The sequence below is a fragment of the Parasteatoda tepidariorum genome, chromosome 1 (genome assembly GCF_043381705.1).
Source record: "Parasteatoda tepidariorum isolate YZ-2023 chromosome 1, CAS_Ptep_4.0, whole genome shotgun sequence".
Classification (NCBI taxonomy): Eukaryota; Metazoa; Arthropoda; class Arachnida; order Araneae; family Theridiidae; genus Parasteatoda; species Parasteatoda tepidariorum.
The window spans coordinates 5,175,762-5,201,573 of NC_092204.1; the positions used below are offsets into that span (position 1 = coordinate 5,175,762).

Here is a 25,812-nt window from a genome sequence, read left to right on the forward strand (position 1 = left end):
CTTTAAAATATTATTATGTTATAATTATTATTATGTATTAAAATATTAAAATATATATTATAATTACATTAAAAATGCCAGCGGGTGAAAATAAAAACAGCAGCGAGCAACGCGTGCAATGACGACGCATGCGCACTGTCTACTATTACTCTTGAACACAGTTAAAAAGTGTGTGAACGCCATCAAACCCAAACCGAGACCCATTTTGCCAAAGGGTAAAAATGTTCTCTCTCTTTAAAAACATTAAAATCTTCCAACGATCATGTATTTCAAATTATAATAATAATCATAACACTCTGATGAGAATAACTACTTTTTTGTATGATCAACTTACTTAACTAATATTATTGATCAACTTACTAATATAGAGGAACAGGATGAATCTTGGCTGTCTTATTAAAGGTTTTTATTTTATTATCACTGTACATAATGGAAGAATGGAGTTACACAAAAAATTGTGTTACATAGAACAGAACACTTATGGTAATTGTGATGCACAATAATCCACTATGAGATTCATTTGGCTTGGAACCTATAAGAAAAACAGCAAAAAAAAATTTAATTTCACAACATGCTTTGACTTAAAAATTATCACGATACTTGCATTTACTAAATGTTTAAATCCTTTTGCATTAAAATTTAAATTCTTGAATTTTACAGGGAAGCGTGTGAGCAACCTATAAGGAGTCCGGTAAAAGACCATTTGTCACAATGATCTGCCACATTATTACTTTATTGTGTTTTTGTATTTTTATCTTACTTCTTTAAATTAATTTAATTGATTTTTATTTTGTTTTTCCTCTGTAAATTTTGGTTTAAAAATTTTTTTAATAATTTTTTTTAAAACTATTTTCCAGACCTTTTTTTGTCGGTTTTCAACTTTAAAGCCCCATTTCAATAAATTAAAGCACCATTTAAAAGAAAGTTGATATTCTTATGTTATACCATCATAAATCAGTCTGAATTCCTATATTGGGGGGATGGTTATTCATGATCGTTTCAACATTTGGTTTCTAGGAAACTATGATGAAAGTTTCAGATAAGTTCAACCTGAACAAACCATCAAAACAAGTTGAAATTCCTATGTTGGACCATCATTAATCAATCCGAATTCCTGCATTGGAGTGATGGATACCTATGTTGGTTACCATCAAAAATATAATGGTCCACGATGGAATACTGATGGTTACCATCAAGATTATGTTGATTCATCAATGGAAAACCATCAAAAATTTTGTCATGTGTAGAGCGGTCGCCTCCTAAACCCTAAACCACTGAGTTGACCCATGTTCAAATTCCAGAGATAACTAGTTTATATGAATTCAGAAAAATGTAGAAGATTTTTATTTTTTTGTATGTTTAAAAAAAGAAGAAAATCTTAATCGACATCAGATGAGGTGTGTTTGAGATAATTCAAGGGAAGTACATTCATACCTGTAGCTCTAATTTCTTTCACAGAAACTGCATGAATGTGATGAACGGTGGAAACACATTTAAGGATGACTTTTCCATTGTGTAGAACGTCTGGCTTTAGTCTAAATCTTAAAGCAAGGCTGGTACTTTCCAACTGGTCGGGGTACACAAAAGTTTCTTGATCGGACAATTCAGATTGAGCCTGAAATAAAAAAAAAACAGCAGCTGTTTAACAGCAAACAAATATGTGATAGAATTCAAGCGGTTAAAGAGCTAAAAGCAAAATTAAACAATTTTGAAATAATTCCAGCGATGGCTGGTCAATACGGATTCCGCATCCGGCTTTCGCCGACTACAGTACTTACGTAAAAATATCCTCAGCGGTAGACGGATCATGAGTTAGAGTCCCCTTGCAGTCAGGCTAAACATGCAGGGGTTTCGTGGTTTTCCTCTCCTTGTAACGCAAATGTGGGTTATTTTCAAGAAGAAGTTCTAAACGAAGGCAAATTCTCGCAATATTTGATGCAGGAGTTCCCTTGTCTTCCGGATAGGGTTCAAAATTACAATTATACGGGGTTAAGAATTAGTAGTCGTAAACACAAAACAATTAGGTCGGCTGTTCAGCTACGGTTATAAAAAATAAATAACATGTAATATAATATAAATGTAACATAATCCCAGAGCATCAAGATAAACTGATGAAACGGGTTGAAAAAAGGTTTGCGTTAACAAAGTTGAATTTAAGTTCAAGGTTCCCACAATGTGCGGTAATAGATGATGCTCCCAATGGCTTAGGGGATTGAGCGTTCGCCTTCCAATGAGGTGAACTGGGTTCGAATCCCAGCTATGGCAAGTCGATAAGAATTCCGCATCCGGCTTAGTTCCACCAAAAAGGACACCACGAAGGCAAAGTTCTCCCAAGACTTGATCCGGCATTTCTCTGGTCATCTGCATTAGGTCGAAAATTACAAGGCTACGCAGTTGAACATTAGTTATCGTAAACCTAAAAATTGGAAAATCTGTTCAACGAAGGTTATGAAATAAAATACTTGACCCAAGAGTTCCTTTGTCTTCTGGATTGGGTTCACAATTTCAAGGCTATAGAGTTGAACACTGGTAGTTGTAAACCCAAAAAATTGGGTCTACTGTTCAACGACGGCTATAAAATAAAATACAAAATTTAAAGCTATTAAAGAAATGTAAAGACTATGCCGTTGTATTAGCAGGTCTGTTTTAAGACGAAAATTTTTTTAAATTATCTTAAAAAATGGAAAAACGTTAAACTACTTTTGTGTAAAAACAGATTCTTGAATATATTGTTAGAATTTTGTGAGAGAATAAGTATAAAGAAACTCTTAATTTTTACGAGGCTGTAAAACTCCATTATGTTTGTGTGATGATTTGCGACACATTAACTCACACGTTGCTGAAATTCTTAGTTCGTTTGTGAAAACAAAATAAAGCTGTCTTAAGGTCTGGTTTCTTAGGACAAGCGCCTTATCTGGGCGTCAGCGTTAAGTTGACGTTACCCTGACGCCAACAAAATACTGGTTTGTTAGCTCATAGGAGAAGCGTCTTAACTGGGCGTCAGCGTTAAGTTGATATAATTTTGACGCCATGAAAATACCGTTTTGTTAGCTCAGCGTGAGCAGTCGGTCCAACACAGACATTATCTCGCATTGCGCATGCGTTAATAACGTAAACAAATATTTATTTTGAATTTGTATTGATTTTGTGATTGTTGACCAGTGCTTTAAGAAACAAATAATGACTTTGTTCAAGAAAAAACACATTATAGCTTAGCTAAATGAAGAAGAAGAGGAAAAAGAAGCTACGTTTAATGTTAAATTTAAAATCTGGGCTGATTTCAATGCTCTGTTGTTGGCTGTTGTCCGCCATTGCTTCTGCTGTTAACGTCACGTTGTAATCCAACTGCAGTTGATTTGGACGGCAGTTGTCGTTCAAGCTGAGCGTTCGATGATGTATGCTGTCTAACTCATAAATTGACCAATCAGAGGTAAACGCTCGTTTCAAGCTGACGCCGACGTTTCCTAAGAAACGTCGGCGTCAATGGCTTTCCTAAGAAACGTCGGCCTTTAAACATAAAAATTCCTGTTTTGATTCAGTACTTGGCGAAGGAAGAACAACACAAGATTATTCTGTTAACAGTAACAGCAATGTGAAGAAAACGAAATTCGGAGAAACAGCGGAATCAGAGAATTTATTGCCAAAATAATTGCGTAATTGAAGAGGCACCAAGTAAACTACTCAGTAAAAATTTAAATAAAGAAAGTTTTCATTTTATTTCTATTTTTTAACCGGCGTTGAACAGATGACCCAATATTTGGGAGGTTTGTGACTACCAATGTTCAACTCCGTAACCTTGTTATTTTGAACCCAATCCAGAAGAAGAGGGAACTGCTGGATCAAGTATTGGGAGAAATATGTCTTCTTGGAAGACTTTTTGATGTAACTAACCCGCATTTGCGTTACGTGGTGAGCAAAACCACGAAAACCTCCCAAAGTTNCAGCGGAATCAGAGAATTTATTGCCAAAATAATTGCGTAATTGAAGAGGCACCAAGTAAACTACTCAGTAAAAATTTAAATAAAGAAAGTTTTCATTTTATTTCTATTTTTTAACCGGCGTTGAACAGATGACCCAATATTTGGGAGGTTTGTGACTACCAATGTTCAACTCCGTAACCTTGTTATTTTGAACCCAATCCAAAAGACAAGGGAACTGCTGGATCAAGTATTGGGAGAAATATGTCTTCTTGGAGAACTTTTTGATGGAACTAACCCGCATTTGCGTTACGTGGAGAACAAAACCACGAAAACCTCCCAAGGTTGGACTGACGTTAAGGGAACTCTAACCTATGATCCGTCTTCCACTGAGGATATTTTACGACAGCACTGTGGTCGGAGCAAGTAGGATGCGGAATTCGTATCGACGAGCCATCGCTGGGATTCGAACCCGGTTTACTTCATTGGAAGGTGAACGCTCTATCTCCTGAACTATCATGGTTCAAAAAATATCATTTAACATGATACTCTTATGTCCATTATCATAAACAAAATATTACACCTCACCGTATTTCGAAAATTTCTGGCTAAACTTAAATTTTTCGCCTTTGTAATTACCTTCAAGAGTCCCCCTTATTTATAATAAGGATTTAATGCAGAGATAGGGGAGTTTTTAAAATGCCACCTAATATGTTCTTCCACTATAAGTCCTTTCATTTTCATAAAAGTCTAAACAAAGCGAAATCTCGAAAATTTCTCCTAACAATAATTGAAATCATATAATTGAAAATGATCTTATAATGGATAATGAGGATCTTAAAATGGAAGTACCAGTTCACTCACAATTGCTCTTCAACTCAGAAATCATTTTCAAAACACCAGTAAACATGTTCTTCCATCTAGATCTTCAATTCCTCTTATCGCTGGGCTAATTTTTCACAATCAGCACAAGCCGAAATATTTCTTCCCATAATAATTACAATCTTATAATTGAATAATTACCTATCCCATACATTTATGATAATATTATAGCGCATAAATAGAAGAGTTTCCGAACTACCACTTAACATATTCTTCCACTATAAGGTCTTCCATTTCCTTAAAGCCCTAATAAAATATTTCACTCTCAGCGTAATCCGAAAATTTCGCATCATAATGATTACAATCTGGTAATTGAACAAAGCATTCGGAATTACAGCGCAACAAGCTTTGAACTAACTCTCTCAAGCATTGTTAGTAGTCCTACATAATTTTGGAGTAGAGCGCAGTTAATATGAGCCCTGATTAATATGTAGTCGGCTTTTAGAACCCCTCGATAACAATAATATACATCTGAGCTATCTTATCTAGATGTTCATGGATAAGGATAAACAATAGTTTATGAAGTGGTGACCGGATCGCCATCACTATGTTTAGTGGAACTGATACTGAGGAATTGATTGGAGAGCTATTAATACTGGTGCAGATGATTAGAAATGAAGTATTTTCTCTATTATTTGAATCTCGATCGTTAAATTAAAATTATTGCTGCCATGAGCCAATTGTTTGAATATAACAAGCTATGACATGAATCGTTAGGAAAGGTATAATTAAATTAATAACATGCATGTGTGGCTTCTTAAGTATATCGGTATTGACTTAAATTTTGCTTGTTTTATGAAAATAAATAAATATAATTGGAAATTATAATGGCTTTAATATAGTACTTAAATAATCTTAGCAAATAATTAAAAAAAATGGAAGACATGAGAAAAGAGAAAAAGAACGAAAATAAGAAACGGAAATAGAAGAAATGGCAAAAAAAAGTTAAATCATTAAAATATTCAATTCCTAATATTAGTTCATACTCTCCCTATATATCTTGTTCAAATGTTCAATCATTAATAAAATACTTTTTATTCATCTCCACTCAAGTTCAAATACATTTTTTTTGAACTTGTACTGGATGATGTTAAAACAGTTTTTTTCAAATATTAATTCATTCATTAAATAGGGAAGAGCGAAAAATGAAATGGAATTTTCTGATGGGGTTAAGCGTTAGTCATTCTTTAAAATTTTACTATATGCGATTCAGTTTCTCACATATTTTAAAAATAACATCAGTGATAATTTCTATCTTATAGCTCTATTTGAACAAAAATAGTTTATTAATATTTAATTATATATTAATTACTTAATACATACTTAAATATTTAATTATTTTATATTCGCTGTGTCAGAAAATTTTAATAAAAAACATTACGTGGTAGCACGTGTGGTCCAGGTCATCAAATTCATATTTTTATAATTACTTGTTACCACGCTCTTTTTTTCTTTCTCCAATTCCTACAATTAATTCACACTCTCCATTTATTTATACAGGGTGGTCCTAAAATATATGTCAAAAATGTAAAGGTAGGTAGAGGGGACCTAAATAAGCATATTTCGTATAGGATTGTGTGTGCGGTAATGCTGACTTGAGCCGGTAGGGAATCTAGTTTTCTTTTGTCTTTACTTGTCCTTTCAGTTTCCTTTGATTCATACTGCTAGTGCTTTAATGTGCCATTACCGCACACACATTCCTATCCGAAAAATGCTTATTTATGTTCCCTCTACCTACCTTTACATTTTTGACGTATTTTAGGACCAACCTGTATAAAAAGTTATCAGTAAATATTAATAAAAAAATTATACGTTGTACAAAAAGTCACAAAACTCCAAGAAATTGCATCATTGCTATTCCAATTGAAATTAAAAAGCAGTCAAAATGGCTTTCTTAGGCAATCTAGTGTTAAGCACGTACAATGCATGTACTCTGGTCTTAGTGGATACGAGGAACAAATCCAGACTTCTCCGGGTGCAATCCCGGTCCCTCCTACAACTGGGCTACAATGGCCTCCCGTTTATTACTTAATATTTGTAGGGTAAACTAACCACTGAAGGAACACTTAAGCTTCGCTTGCCTTTTAAAAAATCATTAATTTCAAAATTCGTAATTTTAGGTAAATGACAGTGTCAACATATTTGTTTCTAATTGCAAATTATGTAAAATTTTTTTAGAGAACTTACATAATATTGTTTTAAAGTTTTGGAGGTTCAAATAACTAGTAAGAAGACCAAGTGAAGAAACAGCTCTTACCAGTGAATGAACACTCAGTTAAGGAACACTTAATTTTGGCTATTTTTTAATGCTCTTTACGAATTTATATGCTATANCCCACCTTTTCTATCGTATAGATCAGGGTTTCCAAATGGTGTTCCGCGGAACCCGAGGGTTCCGCGAAACAAGTAACTAGTAATTTTTTTTCTCCTAAACCTGTAATTAAATTTATTCCCTTATTTTTATGAAATTATTTAATTGGAATGCTTGTGAATTTAAACAGAATTTTTTTTCTAATAACAACATAATTAATGAATTAAGAAAAAGGATATTCAATAATGAAAATTTCCATTAGTATTTTCAAATTCGAATAAAATTACCCAACTTCAACAACAACAAAAAAGTATGTTTCTTGACAACCGTTCTCAACGTTTATTTTCTTCCTTTTTCGTTTTCACGTTGATATAAACTATATTTCAGCTCATTCATTCTCGGGTTGTGCATGCATTAAAAGCAAATTAAGAACTGGACTAGATGCCGCACCAGACCTGTTAATTCAACTGCCTGATATAAAAACTAATTTTATTGATAAATCGATATAATGATCGATAGAATGGATACATCGATAACCCTTTTTTTTCTCCATACCTCAATCGAAAAAATAAAAAGGGAACCGATTTGATAGATAATTACTCTTTAACTGAATTATTTACTTCGATATTGGTTTTTCTAATTTCGAAAATATAATTTTTTCTTCGATCCCATGTTATTTTATTTTAGTTTATATTCGATCCAATTTTAGGTTTACGACTACTAATGTTCAACTACGTAGCCTTATAATTTTGAACTAAATCCAAAACACAAGGAAACCCTTGGATCAAGTATTGGGAAAAATTTGCATTTGTGACCTTTTTTTAAGAAACTGACCCGCATTTGAGTTACGTGGAGAGCAAAACCACGAAAACCATCCTCGGATAGCCTGACAGCAAGGAGACTCTAATCCATGATCCGTCTCCCACAGAGGATATTTTACGTCAGCACTGTGATCGATGAAAGCCAGATGCGGAATTCGTATCGACCAACCATCGCTGGGATTCGAACCCGGTTCTCCTCACTGGAAGGCTCTATCCCCTGATCACGATTATGTTGCTCCATCAATGAAAAACATCAAAAAGTTTGATTTGGGAGGAAGACTAACGAATATTTAAGGCGCGGAAATGGCATTACTTTCCGGTCCCCCTAATACTTCGTTCAATGATTCTTTTAAAGAACACTCCATATATTTTATGTACTTACTAGCTGATCATTGATGTACCATTTGAGCTCTGGTGCTGGTTTGGATTTTCCGGAATTGCACAAAATTGAGACATTATCTCCTAATTCATATTCAGCTTTCTCTGTCATCAATACGGGTCTATCTGACGGAGGCACTGTGAGAAAAATATAGTGTACTAAGATCACTGATAAAATTATTAAATAAAAAAGAGCAATTATTTAAAGAAAAAAAACTTTTTTTATGATAATATATTTCATAAAATTTACTCAAAATAACTTTTTTTTAAAAATATGTTTACTTTTTAATATTACTCGATTCCTACTATTAGCTATGCCCAATACTTCATATATATTTGTTAGGGAGTTGAAAGAGGTAAAATATGCGCATGTAGGATCAATTAAAAGAAAGATAAAGTAATTTTCGCTATTTTTTATTAGTAATTTCAGTCATTACTGCTGTTTGCGCTTTCTTTAATATGATTTATTAATTACATTTTGATTATCATAAAACAGAGAGATGAATAATTAAATTTACTATTTCCTTTTTAATACATTTTTTTAACATTATAACTACATTTTATTTTCTATTACCATCGCATTTCATATTTTACTCTTTAAATTTCTAATATTAAGTCAATTCGTTATAAAAACAGTAAAATCTATGAAGTGCCGGTAAAAACTTTTTTTTTTCAATTCCCAGTATTAGTTCACATTCTCCCTATATCTCGTTCATATTTTCAAACGTTAATAAAATACTTTTTACTCATACACTCAAGTTCAAATACATTTTTTTTAAACTTGTTGTGAATGACACTTAATGTTAGTACAGTTTTTTCAAATTTATTAATTAAATTTAATTAATTTTAGTTTTATATAGGAGAAAAAATTTTAATTATTCAATAAAAAGTAACTAAAATAAAATTTTTTTTGGTTAATTTGAGTAGGAATTGACTTTAATATTGTTTTATATTACTTGTTTTTTTTACATGTATTTTATATTAAATATTATTTTATATGTAATATCATATTTTATATATACATAAATATTATTTTTTGTATATATTTTTAGTATTTTTCAATAATAATTATTTTTTAAATTTCATAAAAAGGAGAAAAAGTACTAAAGTTACGAAATAAAGTTACTATAGGCATCACAAAACAAATGAGTATTAAAAGATTACCACTACAATTTTTAATAATGAATGTTTCTAGGATTCTATTTAAGAGCACTTTGGGACCATAAATGGATAATGCGTAAATTATCTTATCCTAAAAATGTAACTTAAAAAATTATTAATCAGGTACTTAATAATTGTAAATCAGGTTGCGTAGCCAGATTTTTTAACAAAAAATATGCACCTTTTAAGTACTTTCAAAGCACTAAAAAAATATTTCGAATCATTTTCCCCTCAAAAAAATTTTAATTACGATCTGTGCAGAAATAAAAAATTTTTTTATCGTTTAAAGTTCTTAATTTATAAATATAAAATCAATAAAATTCAAAAACATTTTCTAAAACTTCAAATATAATCATAATAAAATAACTAGTTTCTGATAAATATTGGAGAGAAAATTGTGAAAATCATGCATTTTTTTGTAATTTAGAGCTACAACCGACATGGCAAAGACAAAAATCTGTTTTTAAAAGATAGAAAATTAAGCACTTTTTACAAACTCCGAATAAAAAAGCACCTTTAAAAGCTTTTAGAAACGTAAATCAAAAATGAGCACTTTTTAAAAACGCTACGCACCCTGTAAAAACAAACCTTTCACAAAATATTTCATTTTAAAAACGGTTCATTTTTAAAATGAATTTTTTCACTTTCATTTTTAAAATGAACTATTCATAAAACTCATTTTGAAAATCGATGTCTGTGACGTCATTAATTCAAAAATTTGAAAATAATAATCCTTGAAAGACATAGTTTTTGTGTTTGGTTACAAATACCGGACCTTATTTTTATAGATTTACATGAACAGGACCATGACAGAAGGAACTATATTCTACGATAATTTTAGGTGTAAGAAATTGTAAGTAGACTTTTTACAAAGCTACAAAACCTTTCATAAAAAGATCAGTTCTCTAATTTTTATCTAAGTGTTCATGAAATTTTAACAAATTCACAAAATTATGAGCAGATTTCTCACAATGACTTAAAATCAATTTTTTTTTTTCAAAAAAAAAAAAAANATATTATTTTATATTTAATATCATATTTTATATGTACATGTATATTATTTTTTGTATATATTTTTAATATTTTCGAATAATAATTATTTTTTAAATTTCATAAAAAGGAAAAAAAGTCCTAAAGTTACGAAATAAAGTTACTATAGGCATTACAAAACAAATGAGTATTAAAAGTGCGCCACTACAATTTTTAATAATGTATGTTTCTAGGATTCTATTTAAGAGCACTTTGGGACCATAAATGGATAATGCGTAAATTATCTTATCCTAAAAATGTAACTTAAAAAATTATTTTATCGTAAAACAGGTTGCGTATCCAGGTTTTTCAACAAAAAATATTCACCTTTTAAGTACTTTTAAGGCACTCAAAAAATATTTCGAATCATTTTCCCCCCCAAAAAATTATAATTACGATCTGTGCAGAAATAAAAAAAAATTTTATCGTTTAAAGTTCTTAATTTATAAATATAAAATCAATAAAATTCAAAAACATTTTCTAAAACTTCAAATATAATCATAATAAAATAACTAGTTTCTGATAAATATTTGGAGAGAAAATTGTGAAAATCATGCATTTTTTTGTAATTTAGAACTACAACCGACATGGCAAAGACAAAAATTTGTTTTTAAAAGATAGAAAATTAAGCACTTTTTACAAACTCCGAATAAAAAAGCACTTTTAAAAGCTTTTAGAAACGTAAATCAAAAATGAGAACTCTTTAAAAACGCTACGCATCCTGTAAAAACAAACCTTTCACAAAATATTTTACCTTAAAAACGGTTCATTTTTAAAATGAATTTTTTCACTTTCATTTTCATTTTTAAAATGAACTATTCATAAATCTTATTTTGAAAACCGATGTCTGTGACGTCATTAATTCAAAATTTTGAAAATAATAATCCTTGAAAGACATAGTTTTTGTGTTTTGTTAGAAATACCGGACCTTATTTTTTATAGATTTACATTAACAGGACCATGACAGAAAGAACTATATTCTACGATAATTTTAGGTGTAAGAAATTGTAAGTAGATTTTTCCCAAAGCTACAAAACCTTTCATGGAAAGATCAGTTCTCTAATTTTTATCTAAATATTCATGAAATTTTAACAAATTCACAAAATTATGAGCAGACTTCTTACAATGACTTAAAAAACCAAATTTTTTTTTTCAAAAAGAAAAAGATTTGCATAGATCCCTAGTGTTATAAAGTAATTAGGAATTTATAATTTTTTAAATTAAAATATAAGAATTACAAGTGTTTTGGAGTTACAAAAAGCACTTTCTAAAATGAAATTTTACGTTAAATTAAGTTTCTAAAATATATTAGTACCACCTCGGGTGAATGGAACATGTTAATACCTTGATTTATTTATTTTGGAGAAATGCTGTACAATTTAATATTTTTATTAATAAAAAATGTTATATAAGTCAGTTTGTTTTGTTTATTTTTGTAAAATGCTATAGGCGATTATTTTAATTAAAGAAAATATTGTTAATTTTACAAATATTTGTTACCTTTAAACAAAATGTCTTACCTACAACTTCTAATTGTTTTGTGGACTGAACGCATCTGAAAAAAGGTTTGTCAGTGGACACTTGACATGTATAATTTCCTAAGCTATCCATATTTAAATTTCTAAGAAATACTGTAGTGCTGTTTGATCTTGACATCTGAAAAACAAAACACACAATAAATAATATTCTTATTTAGATACTGTAACTTTGATTTAACTTTAAAGCTCTTTACCCTAACAAAAGAAACAAAAGAAATTGTCTTTAAATCCATATGTAAAGCTCTAACATAAAGTTGTACATATTATCGTCTGAATTATAAAGCTGACGAATAGTTTAAATCTTAGAAAAAAAATTATATGCTTGAAAAAAATCGTCAATTTTGGGACGTTTTTCTATTTAGATGAAAATTGCTAGAATCAATTGAGCGATTCTAATTTTTTGAATTTTTGAACAATCCAACCCTGAAGTCCACGCTAAGGATTTCAAATTATTAGCCAGTAAATTAGCCAATTATCAAAAGCTTTAAAAATATCAAAAGCTTTAAAAATTAGCCAAATATCAAATGAAAATCTGAATCATTTTTGTTTATTTTTCTTTCCAGTAGAAAAAATCATTCTCCAATACTTTCACCAGAACACAATTTTATTCTCGAAAATTGAGATTTTATTGTATTTAGCGAGGTGGCGAATGTTTAGCACTGGCCCTGAATTACAAAAAAAAAGGTTCTTATTTTTATAAAATTGTGGCTTTATCTGAGCAATTTTTTTTGTTTTCATTGAGTGTTTTGGCTGAAAATGTACAAAACGTAGCCAATCAAACACAATTATGAATATGCACATTCATCTTACAAACTCACTATAGTTATAAAAAGATCTAAAATGACGTCAGACCCCATTAAGAACAAAGAGTTTTAACAATGGTGAACAAGCAGACGAACTTAAAAGTTTCAAGATGCTCTCAATAGGGGTGAAAGCTCAATATTTGCATGTTTTATGAGTCCCAACAACCCAGAGCTGAAGTCATTTTTCAAAAATAAGAATTTCATATGGAAAAATTTTTTACAAAATTGCGGAGTTTGTTACACAGACATTCTGCGCCATTTTTACAAATAACATAAAAAGAAAGCAAGCTAATGAAGACAGAAAAATACTTAACAGTCGTGAGCAATTGCTAGAGAATCAAAACAATGATTTACAGGGTGCGTAGCCAGATCTTCCAACAAAAAATAAGCACCCTATAAGTACTTTTTAAGCACTATATACATTAACAAAATGCAAAATAATTTTCAAAGGTATAACATGATCATGATAAAAAAACCAGTTTCAGACAAAAATTAAAAAATAAAGATAAAAAAAGAACTCTTTTCTTGATTATATTAGCTACTATTATAAAAAGATGAAGAGGATTTTCGGTTCGATATCAGAGGGTGGAAAATGAAGCCTGAAATGGAGAATATCTTGCAAAATGCAGCAGAGTTGCACATGAATGATTAATTTAAAATGATTGACGCTTTCATAAGTTCTGGACCGACAGAAAGATTGTGGTTGAATGAATTGTGAAAAGGTTGAATAGAATAATGTGAAGAGCACGCTTTTGTATAAGTCGTGGCGAACATTGGCACGGCGAAGAAAAAATACCTCCTGTTAGAAATGAGAAAATTAGCACTTTTTAAAAAGGCTTAGCACCATGTAATAACATTAAGAGAAAGCAAGCAAATAAAGACGGGAAAAAAAACTTAACATTCATGAGTAATTGCTACATAATCAGAACAATTATTTACTAAAAAGCCTTATTTCATAAAATGTCAATGTAGAGGCTTTGGAAGAACGAGTAGTAATGAGAAGATTGGCATTTAAAGTTTAAAGACTAGTTTTAAAATGGAATTGAGAGACGCAGCAGCATCTTTGCAGTAGTTTAAAGCTCATTAGTGTTCTGTTGGTTGTCCTCCGAAATGAGATTATCCAAATCAACACCATTCCAGTTTCGCCTTCAGGTGTTTATTCTAAATAGAATTTAATGAACAACTCGTGGATATTAAACAGAAATTACTTAGATAAATTAGAATAGTTTGCAGCGAATTAAAGGGACAAATCTCGTGCTCCCCTCTCAGGGTACACAAGCATTTCTAAGACATTTATTGTACAGTAGTCATTAATAAACAAATTTAGTTCATTATTATTTAATTAATTATTTTATGAACAATTAATTTTCTATTAATTAATTTTAAATTAATATTTAATTCATTTTTAATTAATTATTTTTTAAATTATTTCTTAATTAATTCATTTTTAATTATTTTTCAATTAATTATTTTTTAATTTATTATTTTTTAATTTATTATTTTAACACCAATGAATTTTTCACAATATATAGTGCTACATAAAAGTAAATGAATTTTTCTAACCACCTGACGTAGCACAAATGACCAGATTAAATAGAAAATGTCCCTGCAGTGGTTAAATTTTACAATGAGTAGAATAAGAGACGTGGTGGCTCAGGGGATAGGGCGTTCACCTTCTAATGCGGTGAACCGGGTTTGAATCCCGGCGACGGCTGGTCGATACGAATTTCAATCCTTCGATACGACAGCTCTTGTGCATAATATTTCAATTCTTTGTTGCCAACGTCGCAAGGAAACAAGTACATTCTTCACCGCCCTTAATTATTTGGGGATTGCTATCGACCATGTCAACCCTCATCTATGAAAAGGTACCCCATCATGGAATCGGGTTAATATGTCTTATATACTGGTGAATTGGAATTGTATTTTTGAAGTGGTAGATACGCTACAATTATATATATACATATATATGTAAAATGATGCAGTCGGACCGAGCAGGGAAACAGACACAGGATTTTAATGAAATCTGATGTATTTTATTTAGATCATGTTCTTATGGAAGACCAGCGAAAAGTGATGTTAACTCCATTCAGGATCAGTCTTTCTGGTNTAAAGTGTGCATAGATTTGCCAAACGACATAATAGATATTTAAAATGATCAAAAGTTAAAAATTAAATAATTTTCGCTTAAATTTTATTTTTTGACACCTCTTGTAAATGTCATTTTAAAATTTTTTTTTTTTACCAAAGACTAGAAATAAGCCTTTTTTTTAAACAAAAAACTAAACTATTATTTCTTATCCATTCCATTTAACCAAAGATAAAACTGAGGGAGGAAAATTACATCCCAGCATTCAATGACAAAACACACCAAAAACTTATAAAGAATAATTTTTTTTCTCTTCAAAAATTCAAAGAAATGGAATAAAACTATCTGGCTTTAACGTTGAGCCTAACTAGTCTGGCACTGCAATTGGCAAAGAATTCAATAACATTTCCATAAAAACGAATTTTCACTTTCTTTTTAATATCCAGCTATGTATATATATAGCCTGTATCAAAATTTCATTTGTTACTATAAAATAGAGTTGAAGTTTTTATGGTTTTCCTCCTAAGAATGATAGAGAATAAAACTGGTCGAGTTTTAGTTCTTTTTTCTCCTTCAATATATATATATGATAAAAAAGTATTTTTATTTTGAGAGAATAGTTTTATCTGGAATAGGTTACTTTATACTGAGTTATTTGTTTATGATGATTTAACATGTGTTATTACATTTTATTATTTTTTTTGAATTTATTATTTACTATACCGAAAATATATTACATAATACAAAAAACAAAATACAAGAACATATGTTACTGTGAATGACTTAAATAATCTGACTGAATGTCGTTTTTAACCGGTGAATGTCTACAATCACATAGTCGCTTTGGTAAATATCTGTAATACTTGTTATATCCGATTTGATATTAATTTATTCGTTGATATTATTATATTTATTCGATATTTTAATATCTGCTGAGGATAGATTAGGAGAAACATATCAGTGTTCGGAGTACCGGTTAAAAGCATACTGGACACTGGCACTTGACCTTAAAAAACGGTTATAGAGCATACCGAGCAAATGTATACCAGGCAGTGGCACTGAACCTTAAAAAACATCGATGTAAGGCATACCGGGCAAATGTGTACCAGGAAGTGGCACTGAACCTTAAAAAAACATTGATGCAGTTCTTACGGGGCAGATGTATACCGGGCAGTGGCATTTAAGTAGACCTAGTATATACTTCGGACATTCATCAAAAAGACAATGTGATTGACAACATTCACGGGTGAAAGTTAACAACAGTAACATATTGTTTACCATATGTGATGTTTAAAAACGTGCGTGAAAGGTTTGTAATACTGAGTTTTTTTTCTAGCTTCGTTTAAAAGAGTTGGCATTGAGTGTAAAATCTGTACAGTGCAAGATATAAAAACAGACCACTCTGACTAACTTCTGATCTAATTCTGACGTTTAATGACTCAATCATAATGATTTGAGGAGGTGACTATAAATATTCTAATTAGTCCGTATAAACGACATTTTAAGTTAGTAAATGAGACACAAAAAACGTACTCTCTCTAAATAAATGTAATTTTTTTTTGGATGGATTTGAAGATCTGTTTTCCAAAATATAGGGGGTTGCCGCAATATGGCAAATATGGCCACCATAGTTTGATCAGGAGAGCGATCCAAAATCATCGTGCAGTGCGCAAAAAAAAAAAAAAATCACCTTGAATAACTTTTCTAATGATCCAATTTTCATGTAAGAAGTGTCAATCTCAATGGTCTAAGGGTATTAATACTCTAATTATAACAAATATGCTAAGAGATCCTCTGCAGAGGGGATGAATCCCCTGGGTGATCACGCAGCTTCACTTTGGTGTTCTACTGGAAATCATGTCTTTAGGATAAGCGAGGGACCAAACACAAATTGAAAGGGGAAAAAAAAGAAGCACTCACGTCAACATCGATTCCAAGTTGAGGGATGGTCTTTAGGGGTGGATCTGATGCAGGGACATATCTGAAGAACTCCCCCAGATTCTTGTACCATTTGACTGCGTACAAGGTCTCATTTCCAAGCTCATATGAACAGTGTAGTCGGACATCCTCGCCCGTCACTACGGGGGTGGGTATATGCAGCATGCTGATTCTCAAAGGCAAACTAAAGCGTGTACCTGTACAAGAAATGTTGGAGTCTCTTATGCAACATGTCGAAGAAATCATTATGAACATCGGTACAGGAAACCATAGTAACAAGAAAACTTCCTTTAACCTTATTAAGACGCACTCTAAGATTCTATGTAAAATCTTAATCATCAGGTGATACACTATACAGCTTTATTGTTTTTACGAGACTGAAATTGGTTTGCACTTGTTTACGTTCGTGTATCAATTGGCTAAAGTAGACGATATATAATATAAATTCGACGATTGGGTAAATTAGACTACATATTATTATACAAATATGGAATATTTATTATATAAGGTATTATATAAGTATATTATAATAATTAGACCAAATTATTAGACGCTCTGTAGGGTTTTGATAATTGCATGTTTTGCACATTTATTTTGCATTTGTATTTATTTTTAACGCATTGCATAACAATGTTAGCCAATTGATACACGAACGTAAACAAGTGCAAACCAATTTCAGTCGCTTGAAAATAATAAAGCTGTATAGTATCACCTGATAATTAAGATTTTACTTAAAATCTCATAGTGTGGCTAATAATTTTGCAGGTTTATAATATATTATTTATAATATATTAATTACAATAGAATGTCATTATGAATTCTATTACTATATTAAATTTGATTAGCTTCTTGTAGTTTATTTTGTATATTTATTATAAAGAAATGTCAATATCACTCCTGTTATAAAATATACAAACATGCATTATAAATGGTTTCCGGCAGACATTTCTATTATAATATATTAATTATAATGGAATGTCATTATGAATTCTATCATATTAAATTTGTGTGTGCATTAAAAATGAATTCCGAAGCTACTTCTATTATAATAAATTATTACAATTGAATTTTTTTATCAATACAATACAATATGTAGTTTGTTTAACGTAAGAACTCCCCTAGCCATTCATCTGAACTCGGGGCCGTAACGAGGGATAGTTATTTCAAGTAGGGGTGTGGGGTCGGCGAAAAAAAGAAAATATTTTTCTTCGGTCTATCGTGTTAGAATCTAGCGAGAAGAGAAGCTACCGTTCCTGAAACGCGCTATTCTTGTTTCCATGGCAGCAGACGGCCTCAGACATTGGGGGGAGTTCTTACCGACAAACTTTAGTCTTGACATAACAAACTTCCATATCTCGAAAACCTTGTTATGTCAAAAAATATTTTTGTCTTTAACATTACATATCCACCTAATATTAATTTGAATTCCTATGTCGAAGAGTTTCTCCTCAAAACCTTGCTAAAGAATTTTTTCGAAAAAATTACCAAGTAAGTTTATTGTAAATCAATTCTATTCTATTTATCACATAATTATTTTTGTCTTATTTTTAAAAATAAAATTATCATTGCTGAACTTAAACTTTTCTACTTTTTAGAGTAATATTTTAGAATATATTATTCTATTCATTAGAACATATATAACTTTGAACTTGCTTTTTCGAAGACTCGCAATCTCGAAATTTTTTTAGAATCCCTTCAGTTTTGAGATATCGAGAATATACTGTATTATAGTTCTTTCAAAATGATTAAGTTGGTGAACCTTCTTAAAAAAGGAATTTAAAGTAGAATATCCTATTATAAAGTTTCTTAAAATATAAAGAAGTGTACTCACAAGAGACAGGTAAAAATGTTGCAAGAATAAGAAGAAGATTTTCAAAAATGTATGCCTTAAATGTTGGGTCTTTGAGCATTTCTCATCCAACAGACGATTTGTCTCTTCACTTCTGATCTTAAAAAAATAATTAGAATTCATTAGATACATAATGCAATTGGCTACATTTTAGTAAATTGACAATAAATTTTTAAGGGTCTTTTTCAATGTGCTTTCGATTTAAGTGCATTAAAGTTAATTGTTGTTGTGGTCGTTGGCCATTAAGGTACAGGGGATGCGACTGTTCTTATTTTCTAGTGGCGCCATCTGTAGCCAAGAATTCGACTTCTTCCACATCCGTTTATAAAGCAGACCCATTCATATATCCATTCATTTATCCACAGATCGTAATTTTAACCTGAAACGGAGAAGGATCAATCTCCTATCCAGTACCCTAAGAGGTATAATTTGTTATGGGAACATGGAGGACTTTGTGACCTTATAGATTCAGCTTGCACCAGTCCCCATTTACTACCCGAGGAGTCTTCGGCCGTCTGTATTCAAACTCTAGATCAGATTACCCCAGCTCCATTAAAGTTAAATAAAAACTATAAATGAAACTATATATATAGTTCGTTCATCAGGAGTTGGCACTTGGCTCTACCTCCTCGGACGAAGAGTTCATTTCAGTGCGGTAGTAGGAGGAGAAACGTCTCCGCGCTTGAAATTGAGACAGTCCTAAATGTGTTCCAAACGCAAACAGTGAATTCTTTTTCCGGCTCTTACTTCGCTTTATCATCTGCTATTATACCTTTCGTTACTCTAACCAATTAAATATATTGCAGCAAAGTTTCTCAAGTTTGTTCTTCTCAAGAAGGACAAACAATTCACTCAAAAGAGAGAAATATCATCAAATTTAGGAAATAAAATGCACTTGTTAAAAAAATGCACATAAAGATTCGAAATAAATATCTTTGTCGTACGATCGCCAAAGAGCAACCATGGTTCACGATTGTCACATTCTTTACCCAAAATAGCGAAATAGTATTGCCAGATACCATGTGATGAAGGCGGAGCCAAGTGCTAACTGCTGGTGAACGAACTATACTATACCATAAGGAATTATCATAGATTTAGAACGGGCAAATTGCTTAAATATAAAAAAATTCAATTCTTTTAAGCTGTCTACGAGAATTTTGAATTGTATTGTAATCAATCATTAATTCTCCATTGTTGTAGGTCCAGACAATGCAGTATTTGAGTAACTTTTTAAGCATGAAAAAATTATGCCTAAGGGATCTGATTAACAAAATTTAACGTAATACTAGTTCAACACTCAAAACATTTTTTTTAGAAAAAGCAAACTATTTTTCATGTGAAGATAAAGAAAGACAAAGTTTCGCAGAAAAAGAATCCTAAAACAAGCGAAATTTATAAGGATGTCTCCGAGTTTAACATAATACAAAATCAAATGAAAAATGTAGAGTTGATTATAAGGTTCAAATTTTTCTATATATTTTTTTCACTTTAAAAATCATTTAAGGAATTTCCTAGTTGATAACTAGCAATGATTTTAAAAAAATATATAAAATTCTGTAAAAAATGATAGTAATTAAATAGAATCGTTGAAGTCGGTGATGATACCCCACCAATAGCAAGGCAACGTACACTGAGCAAACTGACCACCGTAAATAACTTTTAATCTACTGATCGGAGGTTCTAGGACTCAATCTTAATGGTTTAAGATGGTAACTACAATGATGCCAAACAATTAGTGCAAATGATATTTTAAGTTACAAAATGAGACACAAAAACGTACCTTCTCTCAATAAACATATCTTCCTAACCCTCATAAAATGCGGATAAAACAGTCTTCATAGTATAATGTATCTGCATTTAATATCTTTAAAATAATTTATACAAGCATTCTTGTTTTTTTAACGAATGTTATAATTGAGAAATTATATTATAATTAGAGACCTGCAGTGGACTGTTCATTAAGATACGGTTCTCGATAGAACACCGAAGTCAAGCATTATTGATTGGCGGTAATAAAGCGGTCAATGTTCGGGTGGGTGACCACTTTGATCAGTCTGCAAAGGGATCGAAGGTGTGCGGTATCGGCCCTTGTTTAACTGCTCTACCGTGAAGAGCACCCACCTCGCGCACAGGTCGTCGGGCTACCAAAGCAGGGGAGTCATCCTCTCTGCGGAGGATCAAAATCGTGATGACATGTCTTAGGATCATTCTCAGGGATGTTTCCCAGACCGTCGCCAATAGCTCATTGTGCAGCTCTAGTGCGACGTAAATAAAGTACCTAACTATCTATATTGGTTATTGGATTATAAACTGCAATAAAAATTTCTCATTCACCTTTTTTTTGTTTTTTGAAAGAAAAAAAAAGACATTTTATGAGGAAATTAACCTTTCGATATAAAAATGAATTGCTTTGAGACTAGTCACTAATAGCCCATTATGCAGCTCTAATGCGACTTAAACCAACAACAATATTAGAATAAGAAATAGTCAGTATTCATCTAACTCTTATCAACTATTGAAATAAACTGCTATTTTAAATAAAGTTTAAACAGCAGATTATTACCCTTCTTTTTCGTAAGAGGCAAAAACATCAAAAGGTCAAAAGTATTAAAAATGAATCACAAAAGGGCTGATAGTTCTGAAGATCAATTTAATAATTTTATCACGATACTTTAGATCATGACATAAAAACCATTTATATGGTTACGTTAACCTTTGAGATTCGTATTTGTCACTAAATGTATTGTAATAAGAACTAGAATTTTGGAAAGCAGAATTTCCGGTAAATAGTAACAACAGCGAACGGTAAAATTACCATATGAATAATTTTAAATACCGCATATTTTGGTTTAATTTTTAATATTTTAGTTTCTTTCACTAGAAATGCTTTTACCATCCATGTTTGGTAATTTTAACAAAACATTTTCTCCGCGTATTTATTTAAATACATCTTCCATAAGCAAATGAAACTAAAAAAATTTAATATTTTTCTGAGAACTTTTCGATCAGTCAACAAGTGTAATTAAAAGTTTTAACGTTTTGTTACTCACTTAGATAAATATTTTCCTATAACTTAATAAGTCTTTTCGAAAAATAAACAATTGTAAATGAAATTAATAAAACTTTAACAACAGTGTAGATAGATAAAGATTTTAACCAGTACTTATTTAGACCCATCTTCAATAAACAAATGAAACTATATAATTTAACATTTATTTAAGTGTTGAGATAAACAAAGATTATTCCGAGAATTTATTCAGTCAAGTGTAACTAAATATTTTAACATTTTCTAAGTGACGGAGATAAATAAATATTTTCTTAAAAGTTATTTAGCTGTTTCGATAAATAATTGTAAATAAAATTAATAAAACTTCAACAACAGTTGAGATAAATATTTTCTCCAGTACTTATTGAGACGCATCTTCAATAAATAAATGAAACTAAAAGTTTTAACTTTTATTTAGTTGTTGAGATAAACTAAGGTTTTTTGTTAGAATTTATTTCAACTTTTTGATAAACCAACAAGTGAAACTAAAAGTCTTGATATTTTATTAGCCATGGATGTATCTAAATATTCTTTTTATTCAGGTTTTTCTATTAATAAATAAATGTAACAAAACGTCTGAGGTTAAAAGTCTAAGAATTTGAGTCTCAATGCGTTTGATATTAAAAGAGTGTAAAAAATAAATTAACTAAATAACAGCTTGCTTAGCTAAATCTTTCAACGAAAAATAAGCACCTTTCAAGTGATTTTTAAGGACAATATAGGGTGAACCAACCAGTGAAGGAACAATACCCAGTGAAGGAACATTTCATATATATTGATTAAAAATAAGAATTTAAAAGTTTTCTTTAGATTGATTGGTAACAATAGCTTACTGCCAAACAATAGGAAGTCATCTAGCAATGTTTTGGATTACCTGGTCAAATAGATTTCTCTGGAAAAATTTTTGAATTTGCTATTATTTCTGCAACACCTTGTTTCTTTGAAAGAATTAAAAGGTGAAGGTTTGTATTTATATGTTTGAAGTGGAATTAATTGCATGTAATAATTTCATTTTTCTCACTGTGAAAAAGAGAATTCAAAATATAGTTATTGAAGTTACGTAATTTTTTTTAAGCATCATAGCATAATAAAGTACTGAGATAAGGGGGTGTTTATTCACTGGATCACCAAACGATGAAAAACCCGTGAAGGAACAAGTGCTCCTTTACTGGTTTTTTTTTCTAAGTTAATGAAAATAAAAGATAAACTTTAATTTTCTTGTACCTTTAGTGATGTTCCGCATCAAAAGTATGTTAAAAATACGAAAAACAACTTCTAACCAGTGAGGGAACAGGCAGGTTCCTTTACTGGGCATAGATTTCCCAATTAATGAACAATATGTGTTAATATGTTGACACTTTAATTTTCAATTCATGATAACAAAAGAAAGTTAACATTTTCCAAGTATTTATATGTTATAATTTCAAGATTAGGATTGTTTTTAAATATTTGTATGGCTTATAAATTCGTTAAGAGCATTAAAAAATAACCAAAATTAAGNTTAAGGACTATATACATTAGCAAAATGCAAAACGATTTTCAAAGACTTTACATGATCATGATAAAATAACTAGTTTCTGACAAAGAACTTTTTATTCTTGATTATATTAACAATTATAAAATGATCAAGAGATTTTTTGGTTCTTTATCAGAGGGTGAATAACGAAGCCAGAAATTGAGAATATCTTGCAAAATGCAGCAGAGTTGCACATGAGAGTGCAAGAATCTCACCGAATCCAGCTCAGTGGAAGCACATGCGGACTTGCAAGTATTTCATCAAACATGTAAAATGATTGGCGTTTTCATACGCTATGGACCGACGGTAGGCCGAAATGGATTGTGGTTGAATGAATTGTGAAAACGTTAAATCGAAAAATGTGAAAAGCACGCTTTTGCATAATACGAGGCGAAAATTGACATGGTAACGAAAAAAATTTCATTTTCGAAAAGGGAAAATAAAGTACTTTTTAAAAACACTTAATAAAAAAAGCACCCTTAAGGGCTTTAAAAAAATCGAAAATTAGCACCTTCAAGCACTTTTTAAAAACGCTACGCACCATGAAAAAGATTGCACAAATTGAATTTGTTTAGATTTCAAGAGTGCATTTAGTAAATAAATTTTATTTTTGCTACAGTGTTTTGCATTATCAAAGTGTCAATTATTCGATATGAATTAGTTTCAAAAAATTGTATACATTTTATTTTGAATAAAAATAAAATAAAAGTTCTATGAGCTACCTTAAATATATTGTAAAAACAAAAATCTACTTAAAAATTTATAAATTCCTCGATGTATTCAAAATTAGGTATTTTTCCGTGTAAAATTTAAAACATTTATCTCTTTAAAAAAGAATAACGATTAATTATAATAGGTGATAAAAAACTAGATTTATTAGATTTGCCATTTTTACAACATAATCATTAATATGAATAATTAAATCTCAAAATAATCTTAAATCTAAAATTTTTTTATTTACATTCAGCAGAAAGACGCAAAGGCTGCTTATCGTTTATTTTGAACTCATTAAAAAGCGATATTATAATTTTAATGGCATTTTTGTAAAGATTGTTTTAAGAATTTTCCATTACTTTTTTAGTTTTTAATAATTATACATTTTATGTGCACCGTTTAATGGCATGGGAACTATAAACATTTTAACCGATAGCATATTTTCTTTGTTCGGAATTTAATAAAAATAGAGAAAAGGAAAGAAGAATGATAAATAGCTTTTACTTAGAAACAATATCTTTAGATAACAAATTTCGGAATTCAACATAACGGCGAAAGGAAACTCACATAGAGTTTTTATCTAGATATACATTTTTTAAAGAAAAAAGATGTATTGTTTTATTAATTTTGAAGAAAAATTGAATTCTTTTCGGTGCAAGTAATGTAAAGAATTAAATTATATTATTTAATTTAAATTTTGGAAAACTTAATATCTTTTTTTAAATCATTATTTTAGAATATGGAGATCATTATTATTTAAGGAAAAACTTGCTCTACTAAAGATTTTATCGCAAAAGTTTTTAAGTATTGAACTTATATTTTGTCGAAATTTTTTTAAGGAAAGTTGCTAGGTTCTTTATTATTGGAAGAAAAAAAAACTTAATAATTTACGCAACAAGTTTTGATGTTTTCTCCACAAAATTGAGTAGATGAGTGTCTAGTCGGACTAATCCGTCCATCATGTCAAATAAAAATTGCTTTCTTTTAATCTCAAAATCAATATTTTCTTTATTTTATAGCGGGAAAAAACATCGAATTTCTTCACTCTCGGAAGAAGTCCCAATAATTTCGGCAACTAGTTATGAAGCATCGTTCGATAAAATTGAATTCGGAGACAAACGAAGAAAACGATTTTTCGAGAAAACGATAATTTATCCCTAACAGTTTTCTCTGCAATGAATTTGATATGCCAGCAATGGCTGATCCTATTTATGTCAGGAACTGATAACGATAAAGAAGCAAATAAACTAATCTTAGCACGTTCCCGAGAACATATTTTGCCATTATGTTTGGCTCGTTACATCCAATAGCTGCTGCTTAACTCAGAACAACGTCATCAGAGTAGGAAGGCTCCATTGTTTATTTGATCTTGTTACAATCATCCGTAACATATATCTGCGATCCCATAAATCTGCTACAAAATATACTTTTACGGCAATAAAATAAAGAAAAATCATACGATTCTCACGATGTAAATGTTGTACGTTGCTCGATCGTAAAATGATATGTTCGGCAAAGGTAATTTGCCGAGGAATTACGTAAGATATTTGGGTGCGATGTTTAACGTAATGTTGATTTGCAGAAGAATGGTAGAGCTTCTTCCAGAGAAAATAAAATGGTGATTACTAATTTGAATCAGGTGATAGTTTAAATTAAAGCTTTATAGAATAAATTTTTATTGAGTATTATACAGTTAAATATTTCTTTTTACGATTTATTTACTCAATTGCAACTATTAGTTCCCACTCTCCCTATATCTCGTTCAAATTTTCAATAATTAATAAAATACTTATTATTCATACACTCAACTTCCAATAAAT

At 30.4% G+C, this 25,812-nt stretch overlaps 1 protein-coding gene across 10 annotated transcripts in view; it reads right to left on the reverse strand.

Annotated features, from left to right (window-relative positions):
* Positions 1 to 389: 389 nt before the first annotated feature.
* LOC107436775 (cell adhesion molecule 2) overlaps positions 390 to 25,812 on the reverse strand; it is a 63,109-nt gene continuing 37,686 nt past the window's right edge. For 6 of the 10 annotated variants that reach the window (XM_043050601.2, XM_071182470.1, XM_043050600.2 and 3 more), the window contains 6 exons: positions 18,699 to 18,815; positions 16,850 to 17,064; positions 12,020 to 12,155; positions 8,314 to 8,447; positions 1,435 to 1,615; positions 390 to 532 (listed from right to left, as the gene is read on the reverse strand). In XM_043050601.2, the coding sequence (XP_042906535.1) occupies positions 444 to 532; positions 1,435 to 1,615; positions 8,314 to 8,447; positions 12,020 to 12,155; positions 16,850 to 17,064; positions 18,699 to 18,777 (834 nt within the window). In that variant the 5' untranslated portion in view covers positions 18,778 to 18,815 and the 3' untranslated portion in view covers positions 390 to 443. The remainder of the gene's footprint in view (positions 533 to 1,434; positions 1,616 to 8,313; positions 8,448 to 12,019; positions 12,156 to 16,849; positions 17,065 to 18,698; positions 18,816 to 25,812) is intronic. The other 4 variants (XM_043050607.2, XM_043050606.2, XM_071182581.1 and 1 more) reach the window with 1 other exon arrangement.